Genomic DNA, 13,169 nt, shown 5'->3' on the forward strand with positions numbered 1-13,169 from the left:
ACTCCATGAAATTCATATTTAATATTAAACATGGAAATGTACCTGAGTATTTAAATAAAAATATAGCATTAGTTGAGCAAACTCACAACATAAATACGAGGAGCAAACATAATTTCAAATTGCCGTTTTTTAGAACTGAAATTGATCAACAGAACATTTTCTACAAGGGTCTGAAAAGTTACAATGAACTGCCTATGGATATAAAAAGTTGCAACCAAATAACAGTATTTAAAACAAAATTATATGAATATTGTAAAACCTTAGCTATAAGATAAAAAACTGTAATATTTTCAAATTTACGAATTAGGCTTCTGGCCGTAATAAATAAATAATCTAATCTAATCTAATCTAATCTGAATTCTTTGGTAGAGATGTGGGGGCTTTTCTCCCATTTGGCCTGGAGGTGCACTTAACAGGCAGTTGGCGTAAATGGTGGCCGCGAGGGATGTCCTGTACATAATATTGTCCGTATCAGGTGTAAAGTCCGATTGGATATCTTTTAATCGCCCTTCTGCTATGCCATAACGTGAAACCTGGAAATATAATGGAATTTACATAGCCATCCGATTTTCAAAACTATGCCCACAAACTCTAGGTATCATACACATATTTAGCAGGCTAGGCTCAGGTGGATCCAAGTTCCTCATGGAACTAGGAAGAGGGTATTCTGATTTAAAAATGCGTTTCGATCACCGATCGTAAAACCCAATACGGGTCCTATTCAGTAACTGTGAGTTTTAAAATGTACACTATTTCTTCATATAATTTGTATGAAAGAAAAATTTGCATAGGGCCCCTTATCTGTGTTGTTGTAATCACAAGAGCTCTCTCCGGAGGTTAAGGAAGTTTATAGTCTGTGGATTTCCGCCGCCACTTACGAAAGGCATGCTTCGCTTTGACGCTTAACAGTGCCATAAGATAACAATGAAATGGTTTGACATTATTATGTTTTGACCACTAAAATGTTTCTATTTAAGCTCGACCTAAAGCTGGAGTCACAGGTGCCGTTTGTCGTATCGCTGTAGTCGTATCCCTAACGTAATCAGCTGTTTATCGTTGCGACGGTAACCAAAACCCAATTGGTTGGCTACGATACGGTTACGACTTTAGCGGCACCAATAATCGATTGCATTGATTCTCATAAGGTTGGTCGAATCAGCTGTTATAAGGTTACCGATACGGTTAACGATAAAGTACCAATGTCTCCAGCTTAAAGCCGGAGTCATTGGTGCCTTATGTCGTATCGCTGTAGTCGTATCCCTAACGTAATCAGCTGTTTATCGTTACGTCGGTAAACCAAAAACCAATTGGTTAAGCCGGAGTCATTGGTGCCGTATGTCGTATCGCTGTATCCGTATCCCTAACGTAATCAGCTGTTTATCGTTACGACGGTAAACCAAAACCCAATTGGTTGGCTACGATACGGTTACGACCTTAGCGGCACCAATAATCGATTGCATTGATTCTCATAAGGTTGGTCGAATCAGCTGTTATAAAGTTACCGATACGGTTACCGATAAAGCACCAATGTCTCCAGCTTTATCTACGATACGGTTACGACTTTAGCGGCACCAATAACCGATTGCATTGATTCTCATAAGATTGGTCGAATCAGCTGTTATAAGGTTACCGACACGGTTACCGATAAATCACCAATGTCTCCAGCTTTAAGCTGATTCGACCAACCTTATGAGAATCAATGCAATCGATTATTGGTGCCGCTAAGGTCGTAACCGTATCGTAGCCAACCAATTGGGTTTTCGTTTACCGTCGTAACGATAAACAGCTGATTACGTTAGGGATACGGATACAGCGATACGACATACGGCACCAATGACTCCGGCTTTAAGATCGGTGTCGAAAACGCATTGAAGCAAAGCAGCACGACGACCAAAACGTTTTTGTATATTCGCCTAATAAAGGGCCAATTTAACTTCCTTAACCCTAACGCCATAGTCGTAACCATACCCATATCCATAACCATCTCCAATGTGATCGATTAATGGTGCTTAACCAAAAGATCGTGAAAATTTCATAAAAATGAAGAAAACGGAAAAAATTACAAACTTATTCCACAAAAAATAGATCTCTTAGTCGTAACGGACCCAAAACAATGAATAAAATCTATAAAAAGTTATTAAATTGACCAACTCAAATATTTTAAGGTTATGGATATGGCGAGAAACCAAAAACCGGTAATTCTATACGATAGCATGACATTGTAATACGCATCCAAAAATATGGACAGAGGTGTCAAAAAATGCGTATTGACTTCGACAACAACAATTCGAAGAAAAATTCTATCTATGTCCGGAGATATTTGCAGTTGAAGTTGGCGATTTTCATGTGGTTGTTGTAAAACACAAAAAATATTGTGATCATAAGTGTTTTGCGCGGATATAGGTTTGGTCTCCAAACCGGTGTTGGACACACCCAGGGTAATTTTTTATAAGCGCGGCCGAAGGCCGCCAATACAGAAAGGTGTTCTGCGCAAAAATACTATGGATCCCCCCCCCCCCCCCCCCCCCCCCGTTTCGGAGGGACCAGCGGGTGATTTTTCGGTTTTTCGTTAATATCTTTTGAACGACTTATAATTCTTTTTTCCGCCTTCGAATTATTAATACTGATGTCAAGACGCGTCTTTTGACACCTCTCTCGATATTTTTGGACGCGTACTAGCAGTTGTTGTTGTTGTTGTTGTTGTAGCGATAAGGTTGCTCCCCGAAGGCTTTGGGGAGTGTTATCGATGTGATGGTCCTTTGCCGGATACATATCCGGTACGCTCCGGTACCACAGCACCATTAAGGTGCTAGCCCGACCATCTCGGGAACGATTTATGTGGCCACATTAAACCTTCAGGCCATCCCCTCCCTCCCCACCCCCAAGTTCCATGAGGAGCTTGGGGTCGCCAGAGCCTCGTCTGTTAGTGAAACAGGATTCGCCGCGGATAGGTGAGGTTGACAATTAGGTTTGGAGAAGCTATATATTGCGCTGGCAACCTGAGTGGTTGCGCTACACACCCCTTGAGTCTGGTATTTTAGTCGCCTCTTACGACAGGCATTCCTACCGCGGGTATATTCTTACCCCCTTATCCGCTGGGGGGCGTACTAGCAGTGTTAGGCACCATTAATTGGCCCTTAAACTGGTGTTTGGACACAAAAAACACCATACAAGATTTCGCATTACGCATGTAAACAAAAGGTCAGCTGTTTTTTGTTGACAATTTTTACGTAATTTTCCTTTAGCTCTTGTTTTTTTCTCCCTTTCTTTCATTCGCTCAAGCAGTCAATTTGTACCGTAGATGCGCAGAACGAATCAATTATGAACTCGTGAATGCGCAATCTTCTGAGTGTGATTTGTACTTTGGACATGAGGGCCTTAAATTTGTTATGACATAACTTATTTATAACGAGCTCTTGTATTCTTGTATTTACATAGGTCATAACATTTGCATTATCTGGCAACGCTCCTCTTTTGCACACAAAGTCTTTTGACATTTCTTGGCGAAGCCGTTTTGACAGTTCATTTAATTACGAAAAATTTAAGTGAAAAGAAATTCAAAAGAGTGTGAAAAAAGAAAAGCGATTCGATTTGTCGCCTTTCCGAGTGCAAAATTAATTTGGGTGTGCATATGTTTAAAATATATTAACGGATAAGAACGTTAATCAAACTATAAAATAGTAGAAAGAAAATAAAAAAAATTACAATCGTACGGGTGCTACAGAGGGAGCGCCATTAAAAAAAAAAATTGTGTGGATTTGGCCATTCGCTTATGAAGCAACTTTGACTTGCGAATTGCAAAATTTTGCGGAATTCAGGTTATACGAGAAGGTAAACATACATATTTGTAAACATGATCAAACGCAAAATGGCTCGCTTTAATTAACGAGCGGCAAAGTTGGTAAATTAGTTTTTTTTTCTTTTACAATTGGATTTGTACATAGCTGTTATCAATTGTAGGATGGCAGCCGCCTATAGCGTGGAGAAAAGTAAGAGAAAAGGTTAAAACGTAGAAGAAGCCGCCAAACCAAATCAAAAGAAACAATTGTTATAGAAGCTGAGCGAAAAAACTGGAAAGAAAAGAGTAACATAAAAAATTGACAATAACAGCTCTTGGACAATTGTTGGAGAAGTGGGGCAAAGCTGCGGTATATCTACTACTGGCACAGCTAGTATCGGTATTCGCGCTCTGTAAAGAGTGAAAGCATATTACGAACGATTAGTAGTGAACGCGCAGAAATTGATAGAAGACAACGCTTGGAACCAGCGTTGGAGCTCATAATCTGTAGATGCAAAATATTTGCCTTACTTTATAACTTATCTTGTTTCTGCAAAAGTCAATTTGTTTACAACTGATATTTTGTGCAAGATATCATAGTAAAATTTGCGCAGCACAAATAGAACGCAGTTCAACAAATCGAAACTGTATCTACTACATATTTTACTACAGAGCAACCTGTAGTTTGTATCAAAAACTTATTATTTTTAATTATTCCGTGATTTACTACTGCTGTCATCATGAATGTGGACGATTATGAATCGTTACCAACTACAAGTGTGAGCATAAATATGACGGCCGGAGCAATTGCAGGGGTGCTCGAACATTGTGTTATGTATCCATTGGATTCGGTTAAGGTGAGTGTTTTTTTTACCTTAATTTTTCAACAATAAGCCTTAGGATTAAAATGTAAATTTATTTACTACATAGGCAACCGAGTTAATTGGGGGTTTGTACGTAGCTGCTAGCGGTCTCCTATAGCTGCCTGCCTCAGCTGTTGGCAACATTTTACCTAACCTCACATTTTAGTGCCGTGATGTAATTCTTTCCTCTTTGATGGCTGCTTTATTGTTGTTTTTCACCCTATACGTATACGTACTTGTTTTCAAGTGCGCTACCTCGCCTTCAGCATGGCATGGCATGCCAATGTGTAGATGAGTAGGTGCTATGCATATTTTTGTTTTTTTAATGAATGCGAGCTCGAAAGTTTTGTTTTAAGAAAGCAGAACTATTTTGTAGGGTCAAGGGGTTGACTTCTATGCCACCAGGGTTTCTTGCTTATAATCGGGAGCGTAGTTTCAATTTCCGAATTTTGAGCTGATGTTTAAGTTTTGTCTTTAAATTCGCTCAACTGAGACATCATGACATGAGTTGGTATAGAGCTTATTTAAGAGCAGGCGATACGCATTAAGCAGGAACTCACATGTTGGTCAAGGTTCTTTGAGTATATTAGGCACCTCAAAGTAGATTTAACAAAATAAGAACTTGCGAAAAGTTTAAAAATAAAAATCTATATGCAAAGAAATTATAATATAACCAGCTCTTATGCATTCTTTCTTTTTTTTTTGTATTTAGATTACCGTTTCTGTTTTACGGTGTATATAAATATTTATTCACCCCACATGCCGGAAATACTCAGTCCGAAATCCATTAGGGTGCATTTGGGTGAGAGGGAAAAGTTGAAATTCACTTGAACCATCTCCCTAGTTTCCTGGGACTTCTTCATATATTCTAGCAGTGTCGCTCTCCATCCATTAATTGGGGTCCCTCACAATTTTTCATCGATATCCTCTATAGCAAGTGCTCTTGTATTTTTTAGGTGATGTTTTTGTTGTAACCACAAACCCATTCTCCAAAATTGTAATGTTGCAGATGTGAACAGCCCGTGCGCTCGGGTACATGCGCCTTCTGCTACTAGCCAGACTGTCGCGAAAACTTTTTTGACCCCGCTTTGGGTATATTTCTAAGCCTCAACCCGCTAGGATCCTTTTAGAGTAACTGTGCCTGTTGATGTGGGCAAAGTTTGCTACAACAATGTATTTTTGAGATAAAATTTCTCAGGAGAACCTCCTGAACAGGCACAGTTACTCTAAAAAGATCCCAGACGATTGAGGCTTAGAAATATATCCAAAGCGGGGACAAAAAAAAAAAAAACATATATATATATCATATTGTAACGAATTTACTGAAATTCCTCTTATTTGCAACCTTCTACTAACGTTCGAATCACTAAACTGTTCAATAAATAACTCCACTATTCAATAATGCAAAATGGCCTTTATTAAAGTACTTCACAATAACACTTCTACTGCTCAACAGATAGCGTGCTTAAATCCGACCCCAAGCTCGTCATGGAACTTGGGGGTGTGGAGGGAGGGATGGCCTGAAGGTTTAATGTGGCCATATAAATTGTTCCCGAGATGGTCGGGCTAGTACCTTAATGGTGATGTGTTACCGGAGCGTACCGGATCTGTATCCGGCAAAGGACCATCACATCGATAACACTCCCCAAAGCCTTCGGGAAGTAACCTTATCGCTACAACAGCAACAACAATATATGTATGTATCTTTATTTTTCTGTTAACAAACCTTTCACAAGATGTAGAAAAAGGTCGGCCGGAGCACATCAAATCTAAATATGCTGCTAAAAATTATTATGCTACAGTATTACATGTGCTATTCTATTTATCTTCTCTAAAAACACAAATTACGAATTCTTTTGTAATATATTTGTTTTACATTAATTTGTATATCAAAGAGTATCACAGTGAATACCGTCAATTATGAATATTTTTATCTCAACTTATGTATTTGCTTGTAAGTCGCACCCCAACTGCCGTCGGTTTCATGATAAGATAGCGACGTAGAATTTCGACAAATATAGTGTTAGTATTTTTATTGCGAGGAAGTTTAGGCCGATTTTTTTCGTTAATTAATGGTTCGCCTGAACCTGGAGGAAACGAACATAAACCGGATGCATTTCGTTCTTACTAGAAGCAATAACGTTGGTGTGCTATGAGCTGATAAATAAAAATAATTAAAAGACACGATATACCTTCGAAGAGAATTAAGGTCGAGCTTCTATTCCAATTTTCGTCGTGCTTCTTTTTAACTTACAAATTGGCGGGACGGGTCCTACATGTTTCACGCCTATTCCGAACGGCATCTGCAAGTAACCACTAAGGGCGATCCCGCATAGAAAAACTTTGTTCTAATTAAAAAAACTTATTTATAATTTTTTGATGTTGCTTTCCCCGGGAGTTGAACCCAGGATCTTGCCTGTGGTAGGCGCAGCACGGTACCACCACACCACAGCGACCGACTTGATCTGATCCACTGCTACAACAACAACAACTTGAGCTGATACCAGCCCGACTGGTCATACCTGCTTGTACGTATGACGTTGTTGCTAAACCAAGTCGTATATAAAGGTTGTTCAGATGTTAATCCACTTTCTTCTGGGGCTTAGATCAGCCTGTTTAATATATAAATATGTTTGCTATGTTGTCCTTTTTTTACTCCACCACTAAACGTAGCCAATATAATATCCATTTATTACTATAAACTAATTTCGATAAAAAAAAAAGTACTGAAATATGTAAAGAAAGAAACGTAGAAAATTTCCTTGCAATTCTACTGGTTAACAGCTGATTTTATGTAGTTAACTAGAATTGAAGTGAGTAAAAATAAAATAATTAAAAAACAAAATTTTTTAAGTTAAACGGTTTTATATAAAACAATACTTACATGAAGTAATAATAATACTAAAAGCTAGAAAATAATCAGGTAGGTCCTAGGTACTAGTTATCACACTCCTCATCAATGTAAGGCGTTGATCAGACAATTAAATCAAAGCGTTGGGCGCGTGAAATTTCTAAAAATGTGAGGCGTAGCATAACCTGATTAAGGTTCAGTTGGTCTTACTTATGACTATCAATAGAAATTTGACTTGGACGCTTTTATTTAATTGTCTGATCAACGCCCTAGATTGGTGAGGAGTGTGATGACTAGTACCTAGGACCTACCTAATCATTTTCTAGTGTTTATTGTTTTCAATAAAACCGTTTAACTTAAAATTTTTTTTTTTAATTACTCTTAAAGTTTTTAGTCTTTATTTAATTGCCTATTATTTCTCATTCTATTTAGTTCATTTAGTGACTCATTATTACAAGGACTCTTTCCTGACAATTTGTTCCAATCTAGGTCACATAATCCTTCCAAAGACTCTACTCTCCTCGGCGCCACGCATGCTTGTCCATCCTCGAACTCCAAAATATTTTGATGTCACCGGACTGTATGGAATATTTGTTCCAAATGTGAGCCAAATCGGACCACAAATATGATTTTTTGAATATCTCGATCCTTGCGCCACCTGACAGCGATTTTTTTTTGTCGGTTTCTATTGATGTATGTAATATGTGTTCCTAATCGGACCACAAATACGATTTTTTGAATTATGTCGATCCATGCGCCACCTATCGGAGTTTTTTTCATATTAGTGCATTGTCATCAGGTTCTGAACTATATTCCAAGTTCAAGCTTGTAGCTTATCGGCAAGTTACTTAAATTTTAATTACAAAATTCGTTCACAACGGCCGTGCGGCCGGCCTGTCAAGTTAAGCTAAATAAAACCGTTTAAAAAATGAATTTTTCGTAATGGAATAGAAATATTTTAATACCTTTGTATATATATGTATATATATATACTATGTATGTATGACATAAGAACTAATATTACTTCGCCACATTTCGTGGAAGCGAACATTCGTTGCTGCCAGTAATTATCATTTGAGGGAGGTAATTAACGAACGGCGTTATGAAATAACTACTGGTGCAATAACAACTATTTATGTAGGTATCTCTTTGGGATTTGAAAATAATGTATGTGATATGACAGCTTAAGGATCGCATTTCATTTCGATTCGAGTTACAGAATAAACCACCTGTTTATCCCAACTTAGTGTCGTCCGAGAATTAGTATTTTTTATATATTTTTGTACAAAAAGGACTAGCGATCCGGCAGGCCTTGTTCTGCTCTAACTTTGGTCTAGCTGCATAACTTTAAAGAAGTTTTTCCGTGTTACTCTCCCTACCCCTTTTCTTCATCCTTTTATGCACTCCCTTTGCCTCTCTTTCTGCCTCTCCGTCTTTTCCATTCCTTCTTTTCTCTTCTTCAAGTGTTCTGCTTCTTACTAATAATTTATTGCTTCGGTACTTGTACTGCCTTTAACGCCTTGCCTTCCTAGGTAGCTCATAAAAAAAAAAAAAATACTTGTGACAATTTTTTTTAATCTAAATTTGTATGACGGGCGAATACTAAATAGTCATGCTTACATAATTTAAGATATGCCATTTAAACGTGTTGTATGTGTACCACGAAGAAGGTTCTAAGAGTTAATAAAGAGTGAAAACTTGAGTTCAACTGTTCTGTCCAAAAACACAGCTGAGTATATTATTCTCGATTTTACCCGCACTAAAGTTCTATATTTGTATCAGCTTAACGTAGGCTCTAAGTGTGATATATCTAAGTACGTAAATAAATTTATAACATTATTATTAATAATCTGCATAACTATATATTAATATTTTCCCCAAAAGATATTCAAGTTCACCCCGCTCAAATTCGATGAGCTCTGTTTGTTGGTGTAAACTCTTATATCGTTTTAATTTTACAAAATTACTAGTCTTTTTTGATATCTGGGGTCATCAATGTTTCTTCTGGTGTTCCTCAGGGCAGCCAATTTGGTCCGATTCTGTTCTTGTTGTTCATAAACGATTTATCCAATACAATTAAATACTCAAAAATCTTGATGTACGCTGACGATGTAAAACTTTTAAAATCATACTCGTCTGTTGAGGAACATTCCTTGCTTCAAACGGATATAAATCACTTGGTTGCCTGGTGCAATGTAAATTATATGCCGCTCATTATTAAAAAATTTAATGTTATGTGTTTTTCTCGGAGAATTTCGCCGCCAGCTTCATATACAATTAACAACTATAGTCTAGAAATTGTAAATAGTTTGTTGACTTGGGAGTCATGATGGATTCCAAACTTAGTTTCAATCTTCATATTAATGCTACAATGAATAAAGGCAAATGTGTTTTTGCATTTGTTAAACGGTGGTCAAAAGAATTTAACGACCCTTACGTAACTAAGGCACTTTTTACAATATTAGAATATGGCTTAGTAATCTGGAATCCGCGTTATCAAGTCCATGCAGACAGTCGACGACGAATCAATGCAAAAACAATTTTTATTATTTGCCTTAAGAAATTTTCAATGGGACTCTTTATATAATCTTCCACCTTATACTAATCGATTAAAGCTTATCAATCTTCCAACTCTTGCTAGTCGAAGGGAAATGCTTGGCGTAATATTTATGACAAAACTTTTAAATGGATCAATTCGAAACCCATTCCTTCTGAATGAAGTATGCCTTTGTGTTCCCTCTCGGCCTTCGAGACACTTCAAACCTCTCCTGCTGAAACAATGTAGAACGAACTAAATCGAACTAAATGAACCTTTTCGGGGTTTATGCCAAGATTATAACTCTCACTCAAACACATTTGATAGCTCGGACTCCCTTTTTTCTATAAAAAATACTGTTCTCACCGGTCTTAATAATTAATGTATAAGGCGATTGCTTCTGTTTTCTTTAAGCATTACGCTTGGCTTATGATATCTCTTCTGTAGCTGAGCAGTCTCAGATCTCGACGCTTGTCAAACCGCTGTCCATCAAAGACTCTATTAATGGAACGTTCCTAATATTTCATAGCTTAAATTTATTCGTCTCTACCAGGAAACCTGGACGCACTTGGAGTGCGTCTGTTTTAAGGCGTTTTTGAAATTTGTTCAACATATAGGAAAAAATGTTAATATATTAACCATTGATATAAGCACAATGGATACATTTAATCTATGTGAGGTATTCATTCCAGTATAACGTGGTGCTTTCATGATGCTCCTCAGACAAGTTCAGTTGTCAATTACGGAGAAACTTATTCTAATGACACACCTATTATGCGGATACCTCCGTTGTCCGGAATGGGATGGTTCTATGCTAAAAATTGAGCGCGATGCCTGTTTTTTTTTATAAAAAATCAAACAAAGCCCTTTCTTAGAGAACGAAATGCTCGTTAGATACATATTGACGTTTGACAAAACGTCATACTGGTTGCGTACATATATATAATTTGCCAAATAAAAAGAGGACAATGCAAATAAAACTAATTTTGCGTTAGATAAATATCGTGTGATGGAAATAGAACGAAATTTCCGTTAGATACATTTTCAGGTATAAAAAGCTCACTACTTTGCAACACTTTTATGTAGATACTAGCAGACCCGGCAGACCTTGTTCTGCCCTAAGTTAGGTCTATCTGCACACATTTTAATAAGCTTTTTCCGTCTAACTCCCCCTCTTCACTTTTTCCTAAGCCTTTTATTCACTCCTCACCCCGACGTTTTAGCTTCATCAATCTCTATCTTCGTCTCACTCTATTTCTTTCTCAGTCTCATTCCCTCTTTTCTTTTCTGTCAAGTTCTTCTCATTCTTCTTCATCCCTTATTGCCAGTCCCAGGGTGGTATGTATTTTGCTCCAGTCCCCTTCCGAGTCCCTGTCCCACTCCGAGTCTCAATCCCAGTCCTAGTCCTAATCCAAGCCCCAGGCCGTCTCTGGTCTACTTCCCGGAAAAAAGGATTGTAAATACTAATATAGGCAAATTTATACCAAATTTCAGGCAAATCGAATAGGACGTATGTAAATAGGTATGTGGGTATTATTAATTCATGTCTTTATTTCGGCTTCGCATGCATATTTATCAGTTTTGCCAGGTTGATGCGACTAAATCGAATATCACGATGAAAATTACTTTAAAGCTCTCAGTAACAGCTTTCATTTGATATCCATATTACACACACATTCTAGGAGTAACCGGGTCCAAGTTTTGGCCTGTATCTCGAGACCATAGTCACCCAGCGGTATACAAAATACTCTGTACTAAAGCACACATCAACAGCTTCAATTGGATACCCATAATGTAAAAAAAAACACATCCTTGTGTTAAGCTGATCCACGTTTTAGCCTATATCTCGAGTCCCTAGTCACAAATAGGTATGAAAATTACGCTGTACTAAAGCACTCATCAACAGCTTTCATTTGATATCCATATTGTATAAACACTCTCTATGAGTACACGGGCCCACGTTTTGGCCTATATCTCGAGACCCTAGTCACCCAGGGGTACGAAAAATACCCCGTACCAAAGTATTCATAAACAGCTTCCATTTTATAGCCATCTTGTACAAACACATCCCAGGATTACCCAGGTCCACGTTTTGATCTTAAGACCCTAGCCACAACGGGATAAAAAGTATCCTATGTCCGTCTCCTGGTTCTAAGCTACCTCCCCACAAATTTTCAGCCAAATCGATTGATCCGTTCTTGAGTTATAAATAGTGTAACTAACACCACTTTCTTTTATATATATAGAAATACTAGCGGCTTCTAGACCTGAAAATTGAACTTAATGTGATTTTTGATACTTCGCGACTTTACGTACAACTTTCGTGCTTGATTGATCATGTACAGCTATGATTGTAAGATTCTTCCTGTTCCAATTTTTCATAGTGCTTATTCGCACTCTAATACCCTTCTATATGCATTGCTATGCTAGGATATGGCCTTAATAACATGGTTGTCTATGTAAAGTTAACGCGACTGCAGTTTCCTTCCAGTATCTCTGCTGCTTTGGTCACGACTACCACTTCCTCCTAAAGTACTCTTTAGTCATCTGCCATCTAGTATAATCTGCTTATTACCAGACTGGCACAGTATACAATAAACCTCTCGGTTCCATCGATGTGAAGATTCCACTTATACTCCGACATTTCCTCGCCGTTGCCGCACCCTTCCAGCTCTACGGAGGTTCTAAGATATCCACTGAACAACACGGGCGGAGGAAAGTTGACTGACTGTGGGTATCCGCCCAAGTGAGGTGTCACTGTAAATAGCACCGATTTGGCACCTACATTCGTAATCGTACCTTCTGTACACTTTCTCCCTTAATCATAAAAAATTAAATCATATATATTATTTCTTATTGCTGTTTTTATGTACGGGCCCTTTTTCGCTCTTATTTGGAATCCAAATCTATAAATAAAGTTTTGGTTGTAAATACGGAGATTCAGGCTATTAGCGAGCTTTGGGCAATTTTGGTCGTAGTGCTTTTGTTTAGCTGTATTTTATTAAAATAACAATAAATGTGCATGCATATCTAAAGGAGTATGCACTACCGGAACCCATGCAGAAATCTCAACTCAGAGCTGACTAAGTTTAGGTTCTAAATTGAGTGCCTATATTTGAAAAGTTCAAAAACGTTTCGAAA

General features: G+C 37.7%; 1 protein-coding gene across 3 annotated transcripts in view; it reads left to right on the top strand.

The window, feature by feature from the left end:
• Positions 1-3,546: 3,546 nt before the first annotated feature.
• The window catches only part of mfrn (mitoferrin), a 50,193-nt gene continuing 40,570 nt past the window's right edge, over positions 3,547-13,169 (top strand). Inside the window, exons 1-2 of one of the 3 annotated variants that reach the window (XM_067762515.1) lie at positions 3,547-3,901; positions 3,961-4,635. In XM_067762515.1, the coding sequence (XP_067618616.1) occupies positions 4,519-4,635 (117 nt within the window). In that variant the 5' untranslated portion in view covers positions 3,547-3,901; positions 3,961-4,518. Of the gene's footprint in view, positions 3,902-3,944; positions 4,636-13,169 lie in introns of all 3 variants that reach the window. The other 2 variants (XM_067762517.1, XM_067762516.1) reach the window with 2 other exon arrangements.

The sequence above is a fragment of the Eurosta solidaginis genome, chromosome 1, assembly GCF_040869045.1.
Source record: "Eurosta solidaginis isolate ZX-2024a chromosome 1, ASM4086904v1, whole genome shotgun sequence".
NCBI lineage: Eukaryota > Metazoa > Arthropoda > Insecta > Diptera > Tephritidae > Eurosta > Eurosta solidaginis.